The sequence below is a fragment of the Fusarium redolens genome (genome assembly GCF_020744475.1).
Source record: "Fusarium redolens strain MPI-CAGE-AT-0023 chromosome Unknown BKA55scaffold_10, whole genome shotgun sequence".
Lineage (NCBI taxonomy): Eukaryota > Fungi > Ascomycota > Sordariomycetes > Hypocreales > Nectriaceae > Fusarium > Fusarium redolens.
In genome coordinates this window covers 1,307,060-1,334,499 of record NW_025763673.1, presented here as the reverse complement: position 1 = coordinate 1,334,499, position 27,440 = coordinate 1,307,060, and the positions used below count along the sequence as shown (strand labels likewise).

Genomic DNA, 27,440 nt, shown 5'->3' with positions numbered 1-27,440 from the left:
CTCTCTGGTAGTCATATTTACGGAAAAAATGCGTCTTGAGGTCTTTGTGTCGCTTGACGAAGTTAGAGGCCCAGCGCTTGCCGACAGGCGGCATCTCGCGGTCGGCGAGCAATCGGTTAGCCATCTCCTCAACACAATGCAGTCGCGGGGGGAACCCTGGCGAATCCAGATCGAGAATGAACTGAACTATGATCTGTTCCTCTAGATCAGATAGTTTACGTGATTTTGGGATGGAATCATGCGTAGAAAGGATACCCTTCTGTCGGCGATGTAAAGTCCAATAACGGACCTGGTAAATGCCTGCGGCGCGTCGGAGACTTAATTTTGGGTCATTTTGAAGGGCACGAAGTGCAAGAAGGATCCTAGCCTCAATATTTGGGTCTGACATATTTGGTGGTTGAAAATTAATTGGTTAAGTTGAGAAGATGTACATTGCGGGATTTTTTGTTGCACTTGCTTGTCTGTTGCACCCGCTTATCATGTACGTTATATAGTAGTTCTAGAAAAGCCCTTCTTTCATTCATGCTACCTGGGATTGAATTATCTCTATCAGCTATTTACTTTCGATCCATGAATTGAGCCAAGAGCATGCGGACGATGACGTGAAGATGGATTGGTACTAAGATAAATTGTTTAGGGTAGGAAAAACAAGGCGTATTTCGATAAATAGACCCTATTTTCATGTTTCATCAGTGACGCGTTACATCTCCGGCTCTTTGGAAAAGCTTCGGACTGGAAGTAAGGGTCGAGTACGATTGAGACCTGAAACTCAACTCAACGGGGGACAACCCTCCTTGCTATGACGGAAATAGGTCGTGGGGGGGGGAGTCCGTTCTTGAGGAACCGAGAGATGAGCGGTTCGTGGCTAGGGGGCTAGGTCTCGAATAACGTAGACGTGGAAAAATATAGGGGATGTGGATTTCTTCAATACCAGGCATCAAGCGCACGTCATCGTCCGGCAACCAAGATATGCTCTATTCGTAAATCATGATCCACAAATTTAATATTCTACTGTTTACCTCTTCCCGGTAGACTCCAACTGTATCTAGGCCACCGCGCTGTAGTAACGGCTCGTAGCTAAAACATAGTAAAGTCTGCAAAGTCTCGCAACCTTCGGATTCGCGACATCTGCATGCATTCTGTAAAAGACAAGGTCTTTGACCAAAACATTCATTTCCTAGTTAGCTGAAAGGAAAATTATCGTTATGAAGGCCTGGCGGCTACAATGGTCTGGTGAAAGATTGTAGACCCGCCCCTGACTCACCTCGCCGCTCTGTTGCCTATATTGTTTCCACATCAATTCGGGGTTGCTGGCCCTGATATTCGTCAATAGTAACCTTGAACACGTTCTAGGATGATGCTGACTCACACTGCCGTCACTAGAACACTGCGCCTGGGATATTTCCTTTCCTCTGCTGGAGCTCAGGGAACACTTGTGGGACGATGGAGTACTTAAGGTGATAATATCCCACTTACGGTCCCTCACCCTAACTTCCTTCTTTACTACTTGTCAGCCATCATTCACAGCGAATGCACTGTATACGAAGCTAATTCAGTTTCCTACACCTCTGACGTACAAAATCTCAGCCATTCCTGAAGCATTCTTCCTTCTTTCCTTGATTTTCACCAAACATCAACACTGCTTCATAGACACCAGCACAATGGTGGACGCTGCTTCTTCCAGTAATTTCGATGTTCAGTCTACTCTAGATGGAGTAGGCTCTCAGCTGTGCTCCCTCTCGCATTGGGTTACCAAGAAAGGGCTTGTCACACTTCCCGGGAACGTACATGCATTCGACGCCTTCCAGGTTGCCGACGGCAAACTCAGATACACTCCCCTGACTAGCACAAAACTTGAACTTTCACTTCTGGCATACGCTGCTAGCCAAGGCAAATATGAGGAAGTTATGGTACTCCTGCTTGCATCGGAAGCAAACAAGCAGCCCGGGGAAGCTTACGATGATACGTTCTACGCGGCTCTTGATGAAGCTCTTGATGAAGCTTTATTTCTGGCTCTCTTTTACGGGCACAGAAAGGTGGCTAAACTTCTTCTTCGCCGTGGTGCAAAGCCAGGAGCGCAGATATCACACAGTGGTATACATGGTGCCGCAAGCCGGGGACTCCGAAAAGAGATCCGCAATTATATCATAAGGCACCGAGTCGACCCCGACGTCTTCGACGGATCAGGAGGGACACCAGTCATATGTGCGATGCATCTGGATAACCCACATGATTGGAATACAATAAAGCTTTTGTTTCCGCTAGGAGCTAACACGCAAGCGCGAGTGGGCGTTGCCACTATCGCTCTTTTTTGGTCCTATCCCGACTTTGCGAGGGCCATGGGCAAGGAAAAATTAGCAAAGCAGATGGAAAAAGCAATTGCGTTAGACAAGTCACATAGGGAGATACCGGATTACCATTTGATAGATTAGGTCGGCTTGCCTATCCTAGGAGGGAATCGGCACTTAGGTTTTCAAGGGCACAACCAAGATTTCTTATTCGGTGTAACTTCTCCCAGAAGCGTAGCCATTGGAAAGTAGGAAGATAAAAAAAAATACACTGTTTACATTCATATTTCTGTTGTACCTACTTGTCAAAAAATTCAAGAAATAATACCGGCATCGTTCGACCGTGACGATTTCCCCTACCACTTATTGTAATCGTGGGTTGACCAACCCACGTTTATTTTGTATGGCACTTTAGCGCGGCGCTATCAGCTCACCCCTAGTACTACAGTCCAAAATCAACTCTAGTAGAGTTGATTTTATCGACCCACTTTAAACCTGGTCTCCAGTCCCGCTCCGGTTTACGCTGAACCACAACCAGACTGAAAACCAGGCGGCTGTCTTGCTATAGAGCCTATTGGCGTGATGATAATGGTCGTGAATACCCAAGATATAGAACACTCACGGATAATCCTAAAAGACATGGGGAGAGAGTGTTTTGTGTCAGCCATCCTTTCGACCTGGAGCGGCTGGTGGCTAGCCCTTGGTACGCCCCGAAAGCGATCGCTACATCCTTATTGTTCGTCCCAATTTCACTGAAAGAGGAAATTCTACATCTCTCATTGGCTTATACCCCTGCTAGTTCCTCTTTCACTGAAAGAGGGACAATGTTTTCAATCCCCCGCCCGTTTTTTTGATTAAAAGTGCCTGATAAACCTTCTCATTGGCTGGTTCGTTCATTCGTCGCAACCTTCGCAGATAGCTTTACTTTGGCGGCGCCAAGCGATATTACCTCCTGAGCGCCTACGTGTAAATTAATATCTTGACCGCGCGTGTTTCGTGACCGCGTCGTAGTAATTTAGGAGGGCTCTACCGACGCCAGTATGTAGAACAAAGATTTCCCCCTCCTCAATTGACTCTTGATCTTATCAGTTGTCCACTTTTACGATGAAGTATCGACTACCCTAACTATCTTTAAACATGTGGCCTCCAAAGCTCCGTCAATTCTCTCCTGTAAAAATTTTTCCTTGGCACCCGCTGTTAGCGTTCTGCTAGGGCAGAAAATTTTTACAGGCCAAAATGGCAACAAAAGCAGCTGCGGGACTAGCGGGACCCTAACAGCTGCTGGAAGAAAGGGATTCAGAGAGTTGACCTTTCTTCGTGACAAGTGTTTTCAACGGCACTGAGCTTCGCGAGCTCTTGACATCGCCTCCGGGCACCATTTCATTTGTCTTATCTACGACTTCTTCTCACCTCGACATTTCGGCTTCGCGAGCCTGCGACATTCCGGCCTCTGTGCCCCTCGACTTCCCGTAACACCGACTTCTGCAGCTTCGGCTGCCCAGACCACATTCGCAGCATCTTGCTGCTTGGAATTGAGGGTCATCGCACCCTCACTCTCACTCTCACCTTCGCCTGCAGTTTAACGCTACCTCGACCGACTACAGCAGCTTTAGCTGCCCGAACAACACAAACAGCCTTCGGCTGCTCGACTTTCTGGGCCCTCTGGTGCCCTCGACCTTGACGCACGGATCCCACATGGTTCGTTGCCCTTTTTTCAGCTCGGAAGCTGCTTGACCGATCTCTGCAGTCGCGTACTGCCCAGAGACCTTCTTCTTCTTTGCAGCCTCGGCTGCTGCCTGGAACACCACCAGGCTTTGACAATCTGTCTCACTGGCTGAGACCTCTAGACCAAACCGTTGGGTCGAAACGGTACAGAGCTTACCCGGAGACCGTGGAACGAGGCGACTGCCTTGTCCACAGAGCAGCATTCTAGCCGCCTTGGGTTTTTCCCTGCGAGGGGTTTCCCCAAGGATGTACGGTCCTAGGTTGCAGCTACTGGCGATCTTAGGGGATCATGGACTTCCTGCCTCAGGGTATGGAAAGCTACTTGATTTATCCGTGCAAGAGAATTCTAGGCTGGAGAGGAATAGATCCCGCTGACGGGATGACCTCTTGAAAGTAAATGCGCCTTTGTGCCGATGATATGCTGGATGAACTAGATGGGAGACGCTGCTGGAGGGAAGCTCTGCGAGGATCAACTGTATTGATGTCCAATGGGACGTGCTTCACCGACAACTACTGTAGGGCGAGCTATGAGTAGAGAGGTGCCTCTTGGGGGTAATGAGTACAGAAAACGCTCGAGCATGTATACGGCTCCGATCCAAGAGGCCTTGCAGATGGTCCGATCGAGAATCAGCACGGCACCCACCAGGCTGATGGTTATGATGTTGAGCAGAATGAAACAACTCCATGGCTACAGCATACAGGATGGCCTCGCTTATTTCATAACCGACCGCTTGGGATTATTGCGGCCACGGCAAGGAAGCCCAAGCCAGCATGGAATGAAGATTATCTGTTGGGCCAATGGCACGATACAGCACTGCGAAGTCCGGCCGTCGTAGAAGCCCAGCTACGAGTTATACTCCGTGGTGTTGACATCATGGTTGATCGAGCCTATTTCACATTAGCCAAGACCTCATACAGATCTCGATGCTGGTTGAATACCTACTGGAAAGATACCTTTTGGCCCCACGTATTCAAAGCTGTGAACTGCTTGAAGAGATATGTTGATGTATGGAAAAGGTTCATTTGTTATGTGTTTAGAGTTCAACATTTTGAAACACATCAGCAGCAGGACATCTACAACTTACGACTCGGACGCGATGAAACTGCCATGATGCGTCATATACTATATCTGGTTGCTCTTCTTCAGCGGGAGGCAGAAAGCTCTAACTGGAATCTGGACGAAGGACGTGAGGGGAATGAGGGTGAACCTAGTGATGATGATGATGGAGATGAAGATGAAGATGACGATGGTGTTGAAGCTGATGATGAATATATCCGCGAGTACGACCGAGTCGAGACTGAGAATCATTTCAACGAAAACAGTAAATATAACGATATGAGTGATGAAAATGAGTTGTCTGTAAATTCGACATTCTCTCTTCCATCGGGTCTTTGGTTGCACTTATCCGAAGCCATTTTTCAACTATCGATGATGTTCTGGACGTATCAGGCAGCGCTCATCATAAATCAACTCAATCAATCAATCACCCCAATCAAATCAATCAACTTAGTCAATTCCTTGCCTCAATCAAATCAATTCCAGTGATTTGTAAGTTGACATGATTTGATAAAGTTGATATATGCCATGCTGCATCTGAACTGCCCAAAAAGATTAAACCTGGACGTGCCCTCCGCCCAGTCCTACCCTGTACAAGATGTCAGACTTGCCACCACCCTCTACACCGGCGAAAGGCTCGCCGGTGATTTCGACGCCTTGCCCCACGCCACTTTTTCCCTCTGCGTTCTCGCGACTGTCTCAACCAAGGACCGTGGCCAAGCAGCTCGAGGAGGCTTCGGTCGGGGAGCTGCCCCCTAACCCGACTATTGAGGATCTACCGAAGGTCGTCTGGAAGAACCGCCGCTTCGTTCAAGAAGATTCGCTAGCTCGGAAAGGTGCAAAAGGCAGAAAAAGTTGGATCAGATCGCACGGCATGTTCTTCATTGAATTGAATCACCAGGATCAGCCCATCGGTCATGTGTGGTGCTGCAGCCGATGCGACACGAAGGGTCGGCCAGAATTCTTCTCAGTACAAGCGACATCTTCTGCAGCAGATCATCTTCGCAAGTATGGATCCGTCCTCTATACCAACATATCCCATATACTGACTTGCACAGAGCCCATCGGATCACCCCAGCGGATCACCCCAGCGAGTCAATCAAGCCCCAGCGACGATAGCGCGATCGATTTCCAGTCCCATGCAACCCCCAAACGACCACGGCTTGACCAGAGCATAATACCAAAGGCAAAGGTTAAAGCTGTACAAGAACTTAGTGTTGGGTTCGTCATTGACAGTGATGTGCCCTTCACAATATTCGAGCACAAGTTTCTAAAGGAGCTCTTCTATCAGTTCGACCATGAACTAGCACTCGAAATTCCTTGGAGTAGCAGTTCTATTACCAGAGAGCTACAGAAGATCTTCGAGTCTAAGGCGGATATCATCAAAGCGGAGCTGGGCAGCGCCTTAACAAAAATACACATCAGCTTTGATCTCTGGACATCACCGAACCGTCTTGCGATAATGGCAGTTTTTGCACACTTCATCGACAAATTCGGGAACCAACAATCCAGGCTGCTCGCTCTACGCCGTCAGCTAGGTATCCACAGTGGTGAGAATCTTGCCGAGACATTGTTCGAAATCGTTCAACTGTGGGATATCCGAGGACAGGTTGGCACGGTCATTTCTGATAACGTGACTACGAACGATACCTGTCTCTCTTACTTCTACCGGCAGCTCGACCTTTCGATCCGGCCGGCTGATATCAAGGCCCGTCGCATGCGTTGCTACGGCCACGTTCTTAACCTTGTTGCCCGCGCGTTTCTTTTCGGTAAAGACGCCGAATCTTTCGAGCTAGAGTCAGATATCAACGGCATGAGAGGTCTTCAGGAGCAAGATCTTCGCCATTGGCGTTCGAAGGGCCCAATTGGGAAGCTGCACAATATCGTCAAGTTCATCAGATCCTCACCTCAGCGCAGCGAATATTTCAAGCGCATCGCTCACGAGCAGGAGGACGAAGGGTACCATCTTTGCGAGGAATCAACCGCCGAGCTTGAGGTCATCTTGAACAATGAGACGCGGTGGAATTCTACTTATATGATGATAGAGAGGGCTTTGCGGAAGCAGACTGACATCAGGGCCTACATCTTTGCACTCGAAGGCGAGAAAGACGAAGAAAAACGTATCCCTGCTGATGACATCTTATCCAACGAGGATTGGCGCGTGCTTGGTGAGGTCAATGAGATACTTACGCCTCTATATCATCAGACAATGCGAACCCAAGGCTGGGGTAAAGGCGACAGCCATGGGCGCCTGTGGGAAGCTCTGGTAGGAATGGAATACCTGCTCGAGCATTTTGAAGACTGGAAAGGCTTCTACAATGAGTTCACGACCGAAACAATAAGGGCGACGAATCTAAATGATCCCGAACTAATTGGAAGAGCGTCTGCGCCTCTGAGGGGGACTAACATCCGGCCGGCCCGTTCCCGCCGTCGCCCTGCTCGCTTCGATGGGGAAGAGGTCTATGTATCCCAACAGCGAAGTCAAGCGCCAACTTTCACGGTAGCTGCCTTGCCGGAGCATTCTCAGGCTGAGTATGCGGCGCTTGACAAGCCACCGGCGTCTAAGATTTCCCAGAAGAGCTCATTACCAGCAGACCACCGAGCATATATTCGGGCATCGATCAACAACGGCTGGAAGAAGCTGGATGAATACTACTGCAAGCTCGGAGAATCTCCCTTGTTTGCGGCAGCAGTCATCCTTCATCCGAGATTCGGCATCAGCTGGTTGGAGGCTACTTGGGCCACTGAGGAGCAATTGGCCTGGGTTCGCGATGCGAAGGCGGGCATAAAGGACTACTTCGCGCGGTGGTATCAATGGAACCAGCGGACGGACGACTTACAGTCGAAGTCTGCTTCATCATTAACGAACAGGGGTAAAGAGGATGATCACTACACGCAATGGATCAACAGCAGAACGAAAAAGGCATTTGCAACGAGCAGCAGTGTTAGCGAGATGGACAAATACCTCCGCCTTGAGCCACAAGATACGCAAGAGCCAATCCAATGGTGGAGGGACCACAAGCCTTCATTCCCGGTGCTAAGCAGCTTTGCCTTGGATGTCTTTGCCATTCCGGCTATGGCAACCGACTGCGAGAGGCAGTTCAGCCTAGCCAAGCTGACACTAACATCGCAAAGGCTCGCAATGGGCGCCGACACGCTGGAGCGAGTTCATTGTCTGAGGAACTGGGTCCGACACGGCGGGGTAAAGCTGGGCAGTTGGGTCGGTAATTGAGGCTTTGAATCCGGCGTAATACCTTCACATACTCAATATATAGGCCTCCCATACAATTGATTGAGACGAGCCAATCAAATCAAACAAATCAACTTTGGACCGAAGCCCCATCAAACAAATCAACTTTTACCTCAAAGTTGATTTGATTGATTTATGATGAGCGCTGGGCAATATGCCCGATGAATTACCTTGTTGGATGGCTACACGTCAGCGCCTACCGCCCAAAGACAGCTGGTCAGATTTTGTATTTGGCGTCTTGTTTCACCATCCCCATGCCCAGCCGAAGTGGTCTCAATTGTATTTTCTGCAGCTGTACCGGAGCTTCAGAGAGCTGTGGGGTGATGTGAGCGTATGGGCCGGCCAGTTTGATAAGCACTTTGGCATCAGGATCGGCCATTATATTCGAGTCATGTTTAACACTGACCGCAGTAAAGAAGTTGGCACAAGTCATGGTGAGGGGACGTGGTATCATGGTAAACCACCTTTCTTCCAGATTCAGCTTTGGGCACCTTACTTTTCACCACCTCAGAGACAAAAGGGCATACCTCTATCTTCTGTATACCATTGCCTTCGATACCCCGATGGCCTATCTCCTTCTATTACGTCAAGTGTCCCAACTGCTCGAGACTTTCAGGCTCTTGATGAGTTAATTCGGGAGCACTGGATTGAGATTGTGGATGACGTAGACGTTTTGTGTTCTGCTAGTCACTCTTATATCCGGCGCCATTGTCGATCGGCACTGCTCTACGTTCGGTTCCTTTCTGGCCCAACCTGGGGTCAGGATGGAGGCGTAAGCTTCATGCTGCCTTGGTCTATTAAGCCACAAGATATCCAAGATTGTGTAGAAGAGGACGTTTTCCGGGTTCCTGTCGTGCACAAATCTATACCAAAACATATGCTTGAATCCATAGTCAGCCAGCCAACGTTTTTCTTACCAACTCGAGATAATGTTCTCGGCTTACTTGAGACCATAGAGTCATTACCTGGTCACTCAGCGTCGTTTATAGCACGACTTAGTTGGACTAAGTGCAGGATGGACAATGGTGGAGATCAATACGCCCTTCGTAGTCATCTGGGGGTCAAGAAACAGGTTGCAGAACCTTCTGATCGACGCCAGATGCTTTTGGAGCAGTTCTTACGCCAGACGGAACCTCCAGAGACAGAAGCCACGTCTGAAATATACTTGACGTCGTGGTCGTTCAAGAAGGAAATGAATATGAAGTGATGAGGGAAGGGGAAGTTACGGATGAAGATGGAGGGCGATCACATGGAGACGACAATATTTTCTCGGAAGACAGTGACTCTGGATAGATACTAACACCCTATTCGAGATGAATCATGTAGCCAACGATTTGTATATAGTTGCATGGTTAAAGCAAGCAAACAAATTGGGTAGAGTGTTCCACTATTCATCACCTTTCTCCTCGTTCCACAGAGGCAACTCTATCAGCGCACGCCAGATTGGGCCGTCGTGCATTAACAACAGAGGAAAAGGCAGAAAAGGCCGCTCGTAGACGGGACCGAGAACGACAGCAACGCTTAGTAACCCGCCAGACCAAGCAGATACAGCCCAACGAGCCCCATCTTCCAAGCCAATCGCTTCCAGAAATAACCCTAGTAATTAATGACCAAATCAACTCTAGTAGAGTTGATTTTATTGACCCATTTTAACCCTAGTAGGGTTGATTACTGCCAGGGTGTAGAGTTGATTTGACATCTTCCATTTACAGGAATAGTAGTGCTGATCAGAACAGGGGTTTACCCCAAAACGCGACGCGTCATTTCGCGTAAAGTGCTATGGGTATAACATACTACTAAATTATTTTCTTATTAATCGAAGCACAATTGTTATTTAAATCTTACTATCAGTGACTAAGTCACTATGAAGATCACTATGACGGCTTCAAACTTGCAATCTGAACCATGAAGTGCGATTTAGCCCTACATTCTTCTCTCTACATACCACCTTCTTGTGTACCAGGTTTGTGGGTTTGCCTCTGTAACTGATGAGGTTGCTACGCACTTGAAGACACGACATCGCGATATACAGCCAGAGCATCGACAAGATCTGGTAGAGAAGATAAAACAAATCCCGAATATTCTCCGTGATCAGGACGAACTACGTGATTTACGGTACCCATCGGATACGATTGAACCCATTCCGTTTCTTGCGCCACCATAAACCATTAGAATCTCTGAAGCAGCATTTAGTGATGCTAACGCGGACCAAGCTACCTCGGCGGACTGGAACCAATTACGCCGAGATCGTAGAGACATGCTTGACATGTCTTGATGATGACAATATAGATTTTGGGGATGAGTCTGAGTTTGTGGACGAAGATGGCATCCTGGTGGGTGTTCGATATATTGGAAAAGTAAGTAGACCTGTCCTATCTCATCCCTTAAAGCTAATGAAGCCTAGGTTGTTACCAAGTTAGATTTATTATATATTTAACCCTCTAACTGAAGTTACCTCGAAGAATAATTCAACTACCATCCATGTCTGAAAGTGAGCTCCATCACTCTTAACTCTTTCTTCCCAATCACCATCCATTTATCACCATCCCTCATCTGTTGGCCTCTTCCCATTGCATACCGTTTATAGTAGTCTGTCTGGCTGCAATCTTCCAGCGCGCACACTCCGCCAGTCCAATCGGTAGGGGGCATTTTTTCATCATACATAAACACAGTCATCTCAACCAGCTCGGGGAACATATGTTTAATAAGCATTCTGATCGTGTCGCCAGCTCCTTGATGATACGTCCAGCTGGCGCTGACAGCCAATTTCTGCAAACCTTTTCCCTCCGGATCACCAAGACGCAAATCAGTGAATAGTCGTGATATTCTGCGATAATCCAGATCGCCTAGTACAACGACGGTATCGACCGTAGGTTTAATGTATAACACACGATTCAAGTCGTTTATACTATCGCCAGCATGCTCATATGGCGCAACAGTCGCAAGGGGAAACTTGACAGGATAAAAGTCCAATGCGGCAGATCTCGCCTCGGAACTGACTGACAGTGCAACAGGGTTGTTACAACGGCTTTGCCATTTTGGCACACCGCCATGTTGAAAGTCATCGGCGTAATGCGATCTGCGGGCGTGAATTTCGACGCAACGGGGAACGAAAGAGTAGCGCCAGATTCTTAGCCGTAGCTCAACAGGCAGGTTGGGAAAGCAGTGAAAGGACAAAGATGGCACAGATGCTGGAAGCGCTGGCTCCACTGTTGTTTGCAATCTGCCGCTGGCCATAGTCAGCGTCCTCAAGGAAAGACTGACACAAGCTGATAAGATGGAGCAGGACTTGAATAAATGACGCAGGTGGAGGAGAAGCGGGGAAGTTGGTAATGTGATTCCTAAAATCTACTTGTTTATAAAGAAAAGGTGGGGTTAAAAGCTATAAATAGTAGAAACGTACATGATAAGCATGTGAATCATCCAAGTATGTGAACCACTTTTCCTAACTACAAGTCAGCAACGATCTACTCAAGAATTATCAGCAGAAACGCATTGCGTTTCCTGTTTTTGACTAATCACCGTCTAGTATTTTCGCACCATATTTCCCCCGATGGAAACGCACTGCGTTTCTCGTACCGCACTAACGAAATCAGAAAACCTAAAACACGAAACGCGTCGCGTTTCTGTCGGCTGACCCTTGTCAAATTGTTGAACTTGACTACTCCAAATCTAAACAACATTCATTACCATTGTCTACTGAAACTCACATGTTTATCATCGTATAATATCTACTCCATCTCCGCCATTCCATCCTGTCTATTATATTTATATTTGCTTAGTCATAATGGCCAGCTCCTGTGTTCATGAACAACATAGCCATCCTATTTTACCCCTAGCAAAGCTGCAGAAGCTCAGCCTTTATTACAGCTTGTCGAAAGCAGCTATTATATGTATCGAATGCGGTTTTGCTCTGAGTCCTAAACTTGCATCGGAGCATCCGGGCAAAAAGCACGGCATTGCCAGATCTGCTCGGCATGGCCTCAAGCAGGGTTCAAATCCATACCACGAAATCCACATATGGATCCATAATGTGGATCCATATCCATTCCATTCCATTCCACGTGGGCTTCAGCATTTCCATATCCACGCCACGAAGCCCCTTCCACATGTTCCACATGTGGAAATCGTGGAATATTTTAGGTGGGGTTCGAAAATACCTTGATTTCCTTGTGAAATCCCGCATATCCTAAGTACTTTCTATCACCCACAACAACACAACATCGATTTGCCACCCCATTTTCCTCCGTACACAATGAGTCCATTCTGGGGGCTTCACTGTTACTCGCGTTACTACCCCAAATCGAAATGGCCACTCCCCATCCTACCAAGTCAACCACATCCGTTCCAGAACGAACAGAAGAGGACAATCAACGGCTCTTTCAGCTCTACAAAAGCTGGATCTTGACGGAGAGAGACGGCAAGGCGCGTCTATAGGTATATCGGTTCGGCTACGAATATCCAGCATAACAAGAAACAGGAACGTCGGTGGGTGTGTTGCCTTTGCGTCAAGCAACGGCGGATTCTAATGGACCAATGACAAAAACATTGACGTCACCGAGGGCGGGCGGGACCCATTAATTACCATTTGTTGGACGAAGTAGGTTTCCATTCCACGAATTCCACAATATGGATCCATTTCCATAATGGATCCATTTCCACCCATTCCACATCGAAATTATTAGTCAGCATCCATATCCACGCCATATTCACAAATGTGTCGTGGAGTGTCGTGGATTTGAACCCTGGCCTCAAGCCCCTCCTATCATCGTTGAACCTTCCAGATCCAGATGCCTTGTCCCTACTGTACACAGTTGCGCAGGTGTTTCGTCCAAATACCATTTTTCTGGCCCGTGCATGTGTGGCATCTTTTTAAAATCTCAAGTTCCTGCCCCCATCCCCGGACACATATAGAAATAGCTCACTCTCAGTCCTTCCGGATCTAAAGGTTATATTAATCTTGCGAGATTCAAATGCCGCTGTTCTGCCTTAACCCCTGTGTAAAACACCTGCTCTTGTAGGATCGATTTGACTTCTCCTACCAACCAGAACCGCACTACCACCTACTTAAGTATTCTAGTCAGGCTAGGCCCATTCCAGGTTTTAAACCAATTAACATTTTCCACAATGGCATGGGTCTTCTCAAGACAGAACAGGGTCATTCCTTTACACGATGGTCTCTGGAAGCCCGGCTTACCAAGGGTACCTTCAATCTCGCTAGTCGCAGCTGCACAGTTTTTCCAGAGGTTAACTCGGTGCATCTCTCTAGACAGGTCCTTCCAGTCCAGCCAGAGCCTTCTCCCACCAGGGTGCGTACTCATCTCGGCACCACCCAGCGAGTCGTTGTAGAGCAGCGATGATAGCATAACATCCGTGCGAAGAGTCTGTGGAACCAATCTGAATACTCTCCCAGATAATCTGCGACACAGTTAGCACGCATATGGTGAAAAAAGGTGAGAAATCCAACCAGCTTATCAGGTGTGCGCTGAGCAAAATCAACACGCCAGTCAGCCCCATTTACAAAGATGATAGGAAGCATAGGAAGGTTATTGGGATCAGCACGAGGCAAAGACTCCAGGTGTCGAAAGTGAGCTCGCACCCAGGTCCCAAGTTGAGCAGGACCAGCAACTCCGCCACCAGTCGACTTCGGATTCTTGGTCTCGATGCTGATGGCCAGCGGCGTGTCTCGCTCGTCGGTCAGCTGAACATGGGCCACTCGGTTGTTCTCGTTGCGGGCTTTGAATGTCTTGATGGCTGAGTAAAGCGATGAGTCTTCTCGCGGCTCAAAAAATATGCCATAGTCGATCCTTGCGTCCGTGATGAAGGGGTCGGGGTCGCGGAGGTCCGGGTAAATTCGACATTGCGTGCTGGTCGTGAGAACAATTGTTAACCCAGTCTCAGTCTGTTGTTGGAGAAACATACATGTTCTCATATGAGACGCCATCTTGCCCACTCTCGTAAAGGGCAACCTCGAGCAGCGGAGAATGAACGCAATCATTCCAGGTCGACTCATGAGAGAGCCGGTCCTCGCACTCGGCCGTCCGGCGACAAATCATGCGAAGCCGTCTGTAGATATACTCGTCATTGGCTATAACGCTTTGGTCCGTGGTGGGCGGCATGAACCAGCTCTCTAGTGGAGGATTAGGGAAGCTCTCTTGCGTCGTGATTCGAGCCTTGCACACTCCACCGTCAGCCATTGAAAGGGCCTTTCATTGAAGATATATTTTACTTACCTTCATGTTGTAGGGAATAGTAGGACCATTGATCAAATGTGCAAGGTCTTGCATGAGCGGCGTGATCTGAGCTATACCCGCCGTAATCCTCTTCCGCTGCAGCGGATATTGCTTTGCATTGCGCAGCTCTAGTTCCCGCTTCCTGGGGCTCGAGGATCCAGAACTAATCGGAATTGATCTGTTAGACCCGCTCTCGGATGATGCATAACCTAAACTGGCGTCTGAGAGACTCGCCGCTCCTAAGAGAACGGTCAGTGGTAAGCCCGAGATCGGCATTCAATAGATCGAACCTTTTTGACGCGGCGTGGCATCCGGATCTGGTGCTGTATTCCTCGTCCTTGGCTTCTTGGGGCTTCCTGAGCGCGACATGATTCCGATGTCGAAGCTACCGTCCTCCCATCCACTGGGGGGGTTGCCTTCCTCGATTTGGCGTATCCAACCCTCGATGAACGTGGTTGTAGGATCAGCCACGGAATCCCCTTCAAGATACCACATAGGTTGTAAACAGTTGAGAAGAGCGGGTTTGCGCAAGGTTGTTGTGGTTCAGGGCGATAGATGGGAAGGTGCAGGCGGTATAAAATGTCAAGGGATGGCGCGGAGTCGTGAATATTTTTGTTTAGAGCCTCGTATTTTGTGGTCGGTGGGGCAACGTCGGACTGGGGTTCATTCCAGGAATTAGTGGCTGCGCCCAATGTAACAGATAAAATGAGCCCCGCAATTTCATCAGCACCTACCCCAGGGTAGGCAATAATTAGCCATCACTGAATACCTGACTATGGTCCAATACGAACATCTGCTCTAATCTGATTTCATTTGCTTTACACCTACTCTTCTATTCTTAATTGTCGTGTACCCCCTGTTCATTCTCACGTATGCGTCTATCTCCGACCTATTTCCATGTGTCGCACTGGATGTGCTTAAAATGGATTGAAGGTCGGGTCATTCATAATGAGCAGCAGTAATTAGTGAGTTGATTGGTTCTATCTTCTGTGTGAGGTATTCCATCCCACAGGTTTTACTTTAAATCACCCAGCTTGATTACTAAGGGCTTTTGTTCCTGAGGCTCGTTGAGACAATGTCCAGCCTGCGACACCATGCATCGTGTTGAATGTTGGAGGGTTCACCCTCAACTTCAGGATTAAGGTTCAGGATTAAAGTTTGAAGTCCTAAACTTAAATCGTAGGACTTTCATCTAGGACTTTCTAGGACTCAAGTCCTAGAAGGAACCAGTCGAAGATATAAGGTCTCAATAGTCCTTCGATTGCGACAGAATCAAGAAATATACACGATCCACCTTAATATCTGACACTACGCTTCTCGTGCGCCGAAGGTTCGAAAGGGCACTATTGCCAGCCACGGACTGGGTCGTCTCGAAGGAGGAGGAAGAGGAAGTTCCCGCAATGGATTCTTTGTCAGGCATCTCGAAGATAGAGCGAAGTACGGTATCCAGGTTCGGGGATATCAGCTGCGTCAATGCACTGTCGCGTTGCTGCAGCAGATTGTTGCGCGATAAGGACCAACTGTGGGAAGGAATCCTGTCAGACAATTGGCTCTACAGGGATCAGAGATGGCACCAGTTAATTGATGAGAAATATCTTATGAATAAAAGAAATTTGAATAGCCATGTGTTCAGGTATGGCTATTTAAGCTCATGTCGTTAGGATTGGAGCCCTTGATGCGACAAACCGGATGTGAAACCTGATACATGACCCCAACGTATGGGCCGCGTTTCACATCCGGTCGCACGGCGCTTGCGGTTTTGCCCCACTTACTTGGATCTTACTTACTTACTTGCTTCTTGGAGGCTTTACTTACTTACTTGGCTGCCGGGCTTACTTACTTACTTATTACTTACTTACTTGGTTACTTACTTGCAATTACTTTACTTATGTCGAACGCTGAACCCCGCTTCAGACGTCATCATCGTCATGGGACGCAAACCGGATGCTTCGGGCTGGGGATCAACTCTCTCCTGTAAAGGTTTTTCCTTGGCACCCGCTGTTAGCGTTTTGCTAGGGCACAGAATTTTTGCAGGCTAAAATGGCAGCAAAAGCAAGTGGGGCTAACGGGGCCCTAGCAGCTGCTGGAAGAAAGGGATTCAGAGTGTTGACCTTTCTTCGTGACGAGTGTCTTTAACGACACTGAGCTTCGCGAGCTCTTGACATCGCCTCCGGGCGCCATTTCCTATGTGATATCTGCGACTTCTTTCTGCCTCGACATTTCGGCTTCGCGAGCCTACGACATTTCGGGCTCTGCGCCCTCGATTTCCCCCCGTACGACCGACCTCGGCAGCCTCGGCTGCCCGAACAACACTGGCAGCCCTCAGCTGCTCGACTTTCTGGGCCCTCTGTTGCCCCGACCTCGAACGCACGAGCCCCACATGGCTCGCTGCCCTTTTTGCAGCTCGGAAGCTGCTTGACCGATCTCTGCAGTCGCATACTGCCCAGAGACCCTCTTCTTCTTTGCAGCCCCGGCTGCTGCCTGGAACACAACCGGGCTTCGACAATTTGTCTCACTGGCTGAGACCACTTGACAAAACCGCTGGGTCGAAATGGTACAGAGCTTATCTAGAGACCGTGGTACGAGGCGACTACCTCATCCACAGAGCAGCGTTCTGGCCGCCTTGGGTTTTTCTCCTGCGAGGGTTTTCCCCAAGGATGCACGGTTCTAGGTTGCAGCTACTGGCAATCTTGGAGGTCATGGATTTCCTGCCTTAGGGTGTGGAAAGCTACTTGACCTATCTGTGCAAGAGAATTCTAGGCTGGAGAGGGATGAGTTCCCGCTGACGGGATGACCTCTTGAAAGTAATGCGCCATTGTGCCGATGATATGCTGGATGAACTAGATGGAATAGCGGTTGCATGCAACTTTGCCAGGACCACCTGCTTTGACGTCCAAGACGATGTGCTTGAAACTACCGTAGGGCTGGCTACGAGTAGGGCAGGTGCCACTTGGGGGAAAGGGCGCCCGGTGCTCTCCGTTGATGCAAGTGGACATTGCGGGTGTTCTAGGTAGATTCGGATGCGACAGCAAATTGTAGATAGTTTAGCTCAGCACGTCCTGTGCTCCAGGAGGAGACTTTTCGGGGCCAATGGCCCCCCGGACGAAAAATATACATACATACATACATTCGGGCTGGGGATATCATCGCCCTCAGCGGAAGAGGGTCAGGACGACGAAGGTATTGGAGATGGAGCAGCAAAATGGCGATAAGGAATGGCAGGAGGAAGGTGAGACCAGTGAGGGAGCTCTGGGACCAAACCGAGCTCGGAAGCAGACTGCCCCCAGGTCATCCGGGGGCATGGTCGAGGCAGTCCAGAGCTTGGAGCAACTCCTGGAGCAGGACTTCAACAAGAAAATCGAAGCGATGAAAGTTGAGTTTCAGCTCGAGTTCACCAATCTCAGAGATCGCATGGCCGAGGAAGTCACCAGGGCCACGGCCTAGATGGCACAAGAATTATCGCAAGTCCGAGACCAGCTTACCCAGGTTTGCGGTGGGCAGTAGCATACATGGGCAAACCGTTTAAATGGTCGAATATTTCCTCAAACGTTTGAACGGTTCAAAAATATTGCAAACGGTTAAACGAACGAATGAATGATTTATGACGGTGAGAAATATCCACCGCGCCTGCTCTAATACCAGTCGAAATAATGCCCACTATCATCGTCAACGTCCTGAGAGTTACCCTCCGGCCGTGGGATTCCGATTAAACCCAACCCGTTCTCATGCAGAGGCTGTATGAATCCTTGACGCAACCAATTGCCCGTACATTCAATCATCTCGATAGTTTTGTATGTGATTCGTAATTTACCCCATGAACATGTTCTTCTTGCCCCAGAAAACGTCCTCTCCGGCCCCGATGACTCTGCTGGGATAGAAAGAATGCAAATAGCCATGCGGCTATGTTTCGGATACTGCTTTCTCTGCTGTGGTTAACACCACCACTCCAGAGGCGTATAATCCAGAGGGATATCTATTGCATCATCGTTGATGAAGCTAGTGAAATCATCCCTAACACTCGCGTTAATAGTCCTAACCTCCAGCTTCTTTGATGGTATCGCGAGTTGATTTGGCTTCTTTGCCAGCGGTGGTGGCATCGACGTCGGGGTGGAGGGATGGTCGCTGGGTTGCTCGTAATTAAATTCCTTTTGCCAGAATGCTGTGGCCGAGGCAATAGTATCTTCATGCCATTCCTTTGGCCAGTTCTGCTTGATATACGCGATGCGTTTACGGGGGATCAAGGAGGAGAGCGGCGGCGTATACGGGAACCTCGTCAGCTAGGCGGTAGTATTTAGAGAGGATAACCCATCCCATATCGATGGCTCGAACCATCCGGTCGCCGGAGTGTTCATCCGACTGATATATCTTCTGATACAATGTTAGTAATCGACTTGAAGTGGATAGATTGAATAGTACCTGTTGTTCTTCGTAATGGTGTAACAACATATCCATCAGCGTCAACGATTGTGAGATAGACGACTCATCTCCCTCTGCATACAATGTTGCTGAAGCGGATGGCAGAAGAAACGTATGTGCTTTGCCTAGCAACTCCCAATCTCCAACTAATAGCCGATTGTCTCCGATGGCCTCTTCGTGATCAGATATGAAGGTCTGGATTTTGTCCTTCTTTCTAATCGCATGATCAATGACCTGATACCAGGACGACCAGCGGGTACGATTATCCATCCCTAAACGCAGTCCCACTGCCTTATCCCACACATTCTGGTGGAGGCTTTATGAACTTAGCCACACAGCTAAGCCATGAAGCTTGCGTAATGCAGGGACATTCTCAACGCCGCTAAAGTCGTCAGCCGATATCACGGACGCATTGCTAGCCGTGCTGCCCTTGCGCTTGTGCTTTCTGGCCGGCTCTCCGTTCTTTCTCTTCGCTATATTTCGTTCGGCGGCAGCCATCTTTCGATGAGAGGCTAGGACCTCGGAAAACTGGGAGAGAAGCTCCTCTCCAGTGACACCGGATGCTGACTCGAGTGCTGCGACTAGAGCCTCTTTAGAAGATGTGAGAAGGAAGGCTTGAAGGGATAGATTAATGATGCGCGATACAGTGTATACGACGTCCTTTTGCGTTGAATTTAATCTACTCAATGTCAGCCTATAGCCTAAACTGCGTAGTTAACTAACATTATGTCTACTCATTAGCTTGCGTTGTATAGATTCAAGACATGTGTCGTTTGAAGTCGCGTTGTCACCCGTGTGCCAACCAAGTTTTGACTGTATCTCGTACTTCTCTAAAGTATCGATAACAGCCTGCGCTTGAGCTTCTCCAGAATGACTCTCTGCACATTCTGGTAGAGATAGTAGTGCCTTACGAAGCTTGCAGTCTTTGCCTACCCATTGTGCACACACAGCAAGTAGAGAATGTCTCTGCGGTGATGTCCAGAGGTCTGTTGAGATATGAATCGGACTTGACGCGGTGGTGAGACTGTCCTTGATCTCGCTGCTGTAAAAATCATAGTTTGCTGCAATATATCGGACCATCGTACGCCGTGAGGTAATGAGGGAGTCTTTGATGTATGGGTTACAAGCGAGAGCGAGTTGTTTAAACTCGTCCCATTCAATAACCGAAAAGGGCACTCTCCGACGCGTGAGTATGCTGATCAATGCTTCCTGATATGCTGGCGGGTGGAAGGCATTTCGAAATGCGTCCTCGCTTGCTACAGGGCGAAAATGTGCGGAGATTGAGCGCTGGGTGCCCGATACAGACCTGGTGGATCTGGATGCGACGGGGTGGTTGTTTCTGACGTGATTGGCAGCATTTGCCTTATGGTCGTATCGTTTATCTCCTCACGCAGTGCAGGTGTAGATGGTTTTACCTCCAGTCTTGCGTCCGCGTGTATTTGAAGGGTCCTTCGTGATGTCCATAATTGAGAGGAAGTTTGACGGCAATCCATTGACATCTGGGGGGTTTTCTGTAGCATCAATAATAGACGATGTGTCAGATGACATATTGATAGGTAAAAGGCGAGATTTTGAACTTGGTATCATGGATTGAGACCCAATATCAACGGGTTTTTTTGTCGGCCTAGCACCGATACACGAATGCAGACATTGAACAAAAGATCAGTGTAGATTGAGCACCATCTCTTCTATCTAAAGAGCGACGAGAGTCGGTCCCTTATACCCAGGCTTTCTATCCATACGCGTATGGATTAATTAATCCATATGGAATAATCCATACACGTTAATCCATATTCCATACGGGGATGTCGTATTCCATAAGTATGGCAATACCGCGGAAAAAATTTGATCCCTGTAGTAATCTCGTTCAGGGGCGATTTTCCAACTCTCCACTCTTTCTTTAATTCTAACATCACTGTATAGGGACGCTGTGTATGTCCTCGCTAATGACGTCCACTTCTACTAACCCTGCGGGGTTTCCAGTGTCCACAAGCGAATTGTGCTCTTCCTCAATCTTTAGCACGAACCATCAATTCTCAAGTGGCGATGTCCAAGAGCGCATGGCTCGAAAGCGCAAAACGACTGCAAATACTTGGGCACACGCCCGTGAGCCCCTCAATTCGAAGCCATCTCGTTGCGGTCGCAAAAATGAGAAGATTTACTACTGCATGCATTGTGTAAGTCCGACTTACTCTACGACCGTTTCAACGACCTTTCGGAATCATCTGCTCAAGATACATGGCATTGAGCTGGAAGCCCATGAACATCCGATTAAAAAACGGCGTGACCGTCTTATTCAGGATGCTTTCGCCAAAGCCGGCGAGGTGCATGCTGCAAAGCAACTGGCAAAACGAGAAGAAACTCTGAGACATGCCATCAATCACAAAGCAGCGTTGGAGGCACTTATTCAGCTCGTGACTGTCCGTAGTCTCTCTTACAACTGCAGTTCTTGGCCAGAGCTCCATGCGCTCATTTCTGCAGTCAATCCTGCGGCAGATGACCTCATCAGCCTTTCTCACGGCTCCATACAGAAGCTTGTCTCCAATTCCTTTTGTGTACACAAAGATATGTTGAGATGAAAATTGCAGTCTACACCATGGAAACTTCATCTCTCTGCTGACGTGTGGTCTGCTCCAAATCACAAAGCTTTCCTTGGGATATGCGTCAAATTTGTAGATCCGGATACAAAGGAAGCGCTGCAGGCACTATTAGCTTTGTCGGAGTTGCCAGGTCTTGACGGGCCGGGTAGTCACGGTGGTGCCGAACAATGGAAGCTACTTTAGCACGTGCTCGAGGATTATAATATCTGGAATAAGGTGGGATTCTACACTGGTGATAACCATGGATCAAACGACAAATTATGCCGCTTACTCGCCAATTATCTCCAGGAGAAGGGCGTCGACTGGGAAGCCAAGACCCGTAGAATCCGGTGCCACGGCCATATAGTGAACCTGGCAGTTCAGGCTTTCCTTTTCATAGACTCAAAAGTGGCTGCTCGAGCGGCTTTGGAGCATATCGAAGACACCGATGAATCGGCTTTTGGCACTGATTTTTCTGAAAGGATCAAACCACAAAGGGCGCAAGGATGGCGGCGGCTTGGGCCTCTTGGAAAGGTGCACAACATATCGATTCACATGCACGAAAACGACTATCGATGGAATGAATTCAAGAAGCGCGCTGGAAGATCGCTGGGGCTCGACAACGATACACGGTGGAACTCATGGTTTCTCCTGCTAGACACCACTCTCAATCTTCAGAGCTATGTTGAGTGGTACCAGAAGAAGTATTACCAGGATTTGCGAGATGACTACCTCACGCCTGATGAGTGGAGTGCTCTAGGGGAGACGCGCGCATTCCTTCAACCGTTCTGGAAGATCACTCAGCTTACAGAAGGTCGTTACGCCACTCTAGACCGTTCACTTTTTACAATGGATGTTCTTCACAAACATTATACACAAGCTTTCCAGAAACACTCTGGCAACGTCACACTACGGAGCTGCGTTGCAGCTTCTTGGGCTGTATTCGATAAGTATTATCAGCTTACAGATGAGAGCCCTGCGTACGGTGCGGCAATAACACTTCATCCGTCACGACGTTTAGCCCATATAAAGAAGAACTGGCCAAAGTCCTGGCATAAACCAGTTCTTGACGGCGTGCGAAAGCATTGGAAAGACTACTACCACGAGCTCCCGCTCCCCACTACGACACCACAGCTGAGAGACGAAATACGGCGCCTTGATGAGTATGACCTACTCGCTCGGGAACTTGACGTTGTCAGCCCATCTATGTGTGAGCTGGACGAGTACGATGCTTTCACGACGCAACCGCCCATTATCATTGACTGCTCTCCACTATCTTGGTGGCTCAGAGAAGAACAACAGCAGACATACCCTCGTCTCTCTCGAATGGCTGTTGATATCCTCTCGATACCAGCCATGTCTGCCGAGCCGGAGCGCGTCTTCTCCGGGGCACGACGCACAATTTCGTGGGACCGGTGCCAATTGGGTAGTCGTACAATTGAAAGAGGCGAATGCATGAAGAGTTGGATCAAAAGCGGGATAACACAAGGTTATCCGGTAGATTTACTTGAGGCGGAAGCTATTGAGGACAACAACGTAGAGGGGTTAGATGATTCGGCTGGCTGGCAGAGCTCCAACCCAGATTCGGTTTAGTTGATAATGTAAATGACGTCATTTCTTAGTTTCCATATGTATGGATTAAGTTCCATATGGGTTGCATTCCATGTTCCATATTCCATAAGGCGCCGTATGGAGTATGGAGTATGGATAGAAAGCCTGCTTATACCTGTGTTCAGTTTGCCTATCTCATAGGCAGCAGGCTGTTACCTGACGCTAGGTATGGTGTAGCGTTCACGCTGACCGTGAAGCTATTCACAATGGTCGCGATCCTTGCCCTTGACCTAAGCGAAGGTCTCCAGAGCTTGACATTTTGAAAGATTTTTCGAGCGCCGGGGCTGAAAAATCGTTTAACTGTTCAAATGGTTTTAGGATGCCCTTAAACGGTTAAACGATTTAACATGCATAAACGTTTTAAACGGAACGAACGAATGAACGAACGAACGAAAGTGCCCATGTATGAGCTGGAGCAGACTCGACTGCAGCTAGATATACTGAACGAGACCGAGACATCACGATCATTGGTTCGGACGTATGCAGACGCAGCCAGGATGACATCTGCCAGCATGCCCACCCAATCTTCATCTGCGGTCCGACCAGCAGCTCCAGAATCGGTGTTCTACACGGTAGATACGTCCAAAGTGTCTGAAGTCCACATTGGAAACGCTACACAAACGATGATCCGCAAGATCGTTGAGCAGGAAATGCGAAAGTCAAGTGACTAACCTCACTGGCGATGCGTCGCAGTGACCAGAGATGGAAGGAATGCCAACCGCCTTAGGATCATAGGTAGGAACGAAGAAGAAATGCAAAAGATCAAGACCATCCTCGATATCTGGAAAGCTCCAGGTGTGAGAGTTCTTCGAGACCAATTATACCCTACCAAAGTTGATAGCATGAACCGTACGGCCGTTTTCGACCAGGAGTTTAACGTCCTCTTGAACCAGGAGAATGAAGTCTAGATTGCTAAGGTGGCCTGACTGAGCCGAAAGGTCAACTCTAAGGCATATGGATCCATGGTGGTGTACCTCACTAAGAGCAGCGATGCCAGGAGACTTCTGCAGGAACACTACTTTCTCATCGCAGGTGAATCAGCATATAGAAGCCTTTTCGAACAGATCACTGGACCGAAACAATGTTATAACTGCCAAGAGCTCGGTCACAAGGCATTATCGTGCAGCAAGAATCGAGTATGTGCCAGGTGCGCCGTCGAGGGCCACCATCACAGTGAGTGCCAGACACAGATACGCAACTGCGCTCTCTGCAGCGGCCGCATGAGTCATTCAGTAAAAATTGCCTGAAACTTCACCCCAGGCTGTATGAGTAGGTCGCTCCAGGTGATTCAACTGAATGTGAGAAAGCAGGATACGGTACACGAGAGCCTCATGAATGATAGGAAACTTCAAGAATACACAGCGATAGCGATCCAAGAGCCCCAGGCACACCAAAAGGACAGCAAGTTACTGACGATACCTATGGGACACCCTAAATGGGTCAACATGGTCCCTACAGTTTGGGGGGGTAGATGGCCGATCCGAAGCATGTTGTGGGTGAATAAGGATGTGGAGGCGGAGCGGATCCCGAGAGGAACGAAGACGTGGAGCAAGCCTTGATGTTGCTAGAGGAGCAAATCTACGCTACCTGGCGAGGCCGACGGATCCTTAGTCTGGTGAGTTTCGACGTCAAAGGAGCCTACAACGGAGTGTGGAAGGAGAGACTCATAAAGACTTAGAGCAAGAGGCATACCAGAGGACTTGCTTCGCTGGATCGAAGCCTTTTTGTCAGATATTAAGGTGAATCGTGTATATTTCTTGATTCTGTCGCAATCGAAGGACTATTGAGACCTTATATCTTCGACTGGTTCCTTCTAGGACTTGAGTCCTAGAAAGTCCTAGATGAAAGTCCTACGATCTAAGTTTAGGACTTCAAACTTTAATCCTGAACCTTAATCCTGAAGTTGAGGGTGAACCCTCCAACATTCAACACTTTTGCTCGGATCGCACAGCGACTATTCAGGTTAACGGACAGACATCCGAGATACGAAGACTAGCACGAGCTGGGTTGCCACAAGGCTCCCGTCTGTCTCCGATTCTGTTTCTTTTCTTTAATGCAGGCCTCGTACAGCAACGAATCGATTGTTACGAGGGAGCGGTAGCATTCGTGGATGACTTTACAGCCTGGGTAACAGGTCCAACAGCAGAAAGCAATCGTGATGGGATCAAAGAGATCATCAAGAAAGCTCTAGACTGGGAAGCAAGAAGTGGCGCGACTTTTGTGGCAGAAAAGACGGCAATTATGCATTTCACACTGAAAGCATACAAGTCCGACGCAGCGCCTTTTGCAATCAGGGGACAGCTTGTTCGGCCCAAGACCAAGATCAAGGTTCTCAGGGTGATCATGGGTGCTGGCAGCTGGCCTCAAACGCAAAGGCACATTGCGCGGGCAGCGTCCAAGGGCTTGAAAGCTGTGATGGACCTACAAAGGCTCAGGGGTCTTACCCCAAAGACAGCAAGACAGCTATTTACAGCCACGGTGGCCCCGGTCGTGGATTATGCCTCTAAACGTCTGAATGCATGCGTGCAAGAATAGAAGGGCCAGCCCTATCAATCGGATTTAGAGGATTGGAGCAAATTCAATCGTGGGGACATTCCTCACGGTGGCAACAAGCGTAGCAGAAGCAGAGGTGCACATCGCCAGCGCATATGAACGGTTCTGGAGACGGGCAATCAAGATGTGGACTGATCTTCACACCCTGTCAGCAACCAACCCACTTCCAAACGCTACATCTCGCATCCGGAAATTCAGAAGGTACAATAGCTCGCCATTCTACGAGGTGGCAGTGACCCTCAATGAGATTCCGATGGAGGAACTAGAAACAATCAATCCTTTCACGTTGGCACCTTGGGCAGAACGGGTGCAGACTATAGTGGATGAAGAGGATAGTTTAGGGACAATGCAAGCAGATCTAGGATGGGCGGTACGCACCGCAATGAGCAGTTCGGCGCGGAACGGGGTGGTCGGAGTCGGCGGGGTCATCGAGACTCCTGCATCGGTTCGAGGAGGGCCGAAGCTTGAGTGCTTCTCCTTCACACTCGGCATGAGAACGGAGCAAAACCCGTTCACTGGGGAAGTGGCAGCGATGGCATACGCATTGAGACACCTGCCCGACCTCGAGAACCGAAGTATGGCACTATTGGTGAGTAATAAAGCTGTCGTGCTCATGGTCCGAAACCCTCGCCAGCAGTCCGTTCAAGAGTATGTTGGGTGCATATACGATTCCATTAATGCATTAAGGGCCAAAGGAAGCGTGGTGGCTGTCATATGGATGTCCACCAGTCCTGAACACAGGCTCCTGGAGATGGCTAAGAAAGAAGCGCGAGCTGCAAGCCGAGACGGTGTCGTCCGGGCCCAGAAGTTTCCCAGAATGCGATCGACGACCCTGAACATAGCCCGATCAGGTCAGTGTACTAGGAAACAGCTACCAGACAATGTCGGGAAGTTTTCGACGAGAGTTGATGCAGCACTCCCAGGCAAGCATATTCGACTACTCTACGATGGCTTATCACGGAGAGAAGCCAGTGTGCTAGCGCAGCTTAGGACAGGCATGGCCAGATTGAAGGGATACCTTTTTTGGATTAGAGTAGCAGTATCGCAGCAATGCGCATGTGGACAGGGACAGAGACGGTCGAGCATTTTCTCTTCCGATGCAGAATATGGACAGCGCACAGAGCTGAAATGCTACAGTGCACCGAGACACTGAGAGGAAATCTTTCATTCTATCTAGGAGGGAAGTCGCCAACAAATGACGCGAAATGGATGCCAAATATGCAAGCAGTCCACGCAACTATACGATTCGCAATAGCCACAGGACGACTCGACACACACTATTGAAGCCAGGTTGTAAAAGTATACCTACTCATCCTTACTAACCACCCACCTTATACCATGCAGTACCCACCTACCGGTAAGCAAAAAAAATATTTCCCCATACAAAATGCCCAATTTCATTTACACAGTACTTTGTCAAAAGAAAAGAAATTTTCATGAGAGAATGTCGGTTGTCTTAATAATTGCATGGAATTGAATACCTAAACAACAATAGCAGAGAAACTATCACCAAGATGACTGTTACCCACTTGCTCAATTCCCGCGGAAGGAGAATGTAAGCCAGTCACATAGAACATCCTCGCCGCTCAGATACTGATGTGTACATCCTACGCTCTCCTCTGCACGTTTCCAACGCGTCATAACGGTCTTTTTCTCACCGCTACTCTGGTCAGACACTGTTTGGTTGCGTTGTTTTGGAGTGAAACTTTGATCTCAAGTTAACATTGT

General features: G+C 48.6%; 9 protein-coding genes across 9 annotated transcripts; 5 read left to right on the top strand and 4 right to left on the bottom strand.

Moving 5' to 3' along the window:
* Window positions 1-1,661: 1,661 nt before the first annotated feature.
* BKA55DRAFT_691672 (uncharacterized protein) lies at window positions 1,662-2,432 on the top strand (the record flags this gene model as incomplete). The annotated part of the gene is made up of 1 exon (XM_046199667.1): window positions 1,662-2,432. One exon carries the CDS (start codon window positions 1,662-1,664, stop codon window positions 2,430-2,432), a length of 771 nt encoding a protein of 256 aa, XP_046048154.1.
* Window positions 2,433-3,879: 1,447 nt separating this feature from the next.
* On the bottom strand, window positions 3,880-4,236 carry BKA55DRAFT_572282 (uncharacterized protein; the record flags this gene model as incomplete). The annotated part of the gene is made up of 2 exons (XM_046193136.1): window positions 3,880-3,996; window positions 4,138-4,236. Coding segments are annotated over 2 exons (198 nt in total), but the record flags the coding sequence as incomplete, so codon positions are not given.
* A 447-nt stretch (window positions 4,237-4,683) lies between these two features.
* Window positions 4,684-5,160, top strand: BKA55DRAFT_476571 (uncharacterized protein; the record flags this gene model as incomplete). Its single annotated transcript, XM_046186172.1, has 1 exon — window positions 4,684-5,160. A coding segment is annotated over one exon (477 nt), but the record flags the coding sequence as incomplete, so codon positions are not given.
* A 3,314-nt stretch (window positions 5,161-8,474) lies between these two features.
* BKA55DRAFT_691669 (uncharacterized protein) lies at window positions 8,475-9,527 on the top strand (the record flags this gene model as incomplete). Its single annotated transcript, XM_046199666.1, has 1 exon — window positions 8,475-9,527. The coding sequence occupies one exon, from the start codon at window positions 8,475-8,477 to the stop codon at window positions 9,525-9,527; it is 1,053 nt and encodes a 350-aa protein (XP_046048151.1).
* A 596-nt stretch (window positions 9,528-10,123) lies between these two features.
* Window positions 10,124-10,635, bottom strand: BKA55DRAFT_572280 (uncharacterized protein). The gene has a single exon (XM_046193135.1). The coding sequence runs from the start codon at window positions 10,480-10,482 to the stop codon at window positions 10,318-10,320; it is 165 nt and encodes a 54-aa protein (XP_046048150.1). The 5' UTR covers window positions 10,483-10,635; the 3' UTR covers window positions 10,124-10,317.
* A 157-nt stretch (window positions 10,636-10,792) lies between these two features.
* On the bottom strand, window positions 10,793-11,557 carry BKA55DRAFT_514542 (uncharacterized protein; the record flags this gene model as incomplete). Its single annotated transcript, XM_046187972.1, has 1 exon — window positions 10,793-11,557. The coding sequence occupies one exon, from the start codon at window positions 11,555-11,557 to the stop codon at window positions 10,793-10,795; it is 765 nt and encodes a 254-aa protein (XP_046048149.1).
* Window positions 11,558-13,585: 2,028 nt separating this feature from the next.
* On the bottom strand, window positions 13,586-14,922 carry BKA55DRAFT_595162 (uncharacterized protein; the record flags this gene model as incomplete). The annotated part of the gene is made up of 4 exons (XM_046195757.1): window positions 13,586-13,738; window positions 13,788-14,222; window positions 14,554-14,792; window positions 14,844-14,922. The coding sequence occupies 4 exons, from the start codon at window positions 14,920-14,922 to the stop codon at window positions 13,586-13,588; spliced, it is 906 nt and encodes a 301-aa protein (XP_046048148.1).
* A 2,199-nt stretch (window positions 14,923-17,121) lies between these two features.
* Window positions 17,122-17,559, top strand: BKA55DRAFT_702911 (uncharacterized protein; the record flags this gene model as incomplete). Its single annotated transcript, XM_046200618.1, has 1 exon — window positions 17,122-17,559. A coding segment is annotated over exon 1 (199 nt), but the record flags the coding sequence as incomplete, so codon positions are not given.
* Window positions 17,560-17,596: 37 nt separating this feature from the next.
* On the top strand, window positions 17,597-18,342 carry BKA55DRAFT_572269 (uncharacterized protein). Its single transcript, XM_046193134.1, has one exon. The coding sequence runs from the start codon at window positions 17,644-17,646 to the stop codon at window positions 17,995-17,997; it is 354 nt and encodes a 117-aa protein (XP_046048146.1). The 5' UTR covers window positions 17,597-17,643; the 3' UTR covers window positions 17,998-18,342.
* The last annotated feature ends 9,098 nt before the right edge of the window (window positions 18,343-27,440 follow it).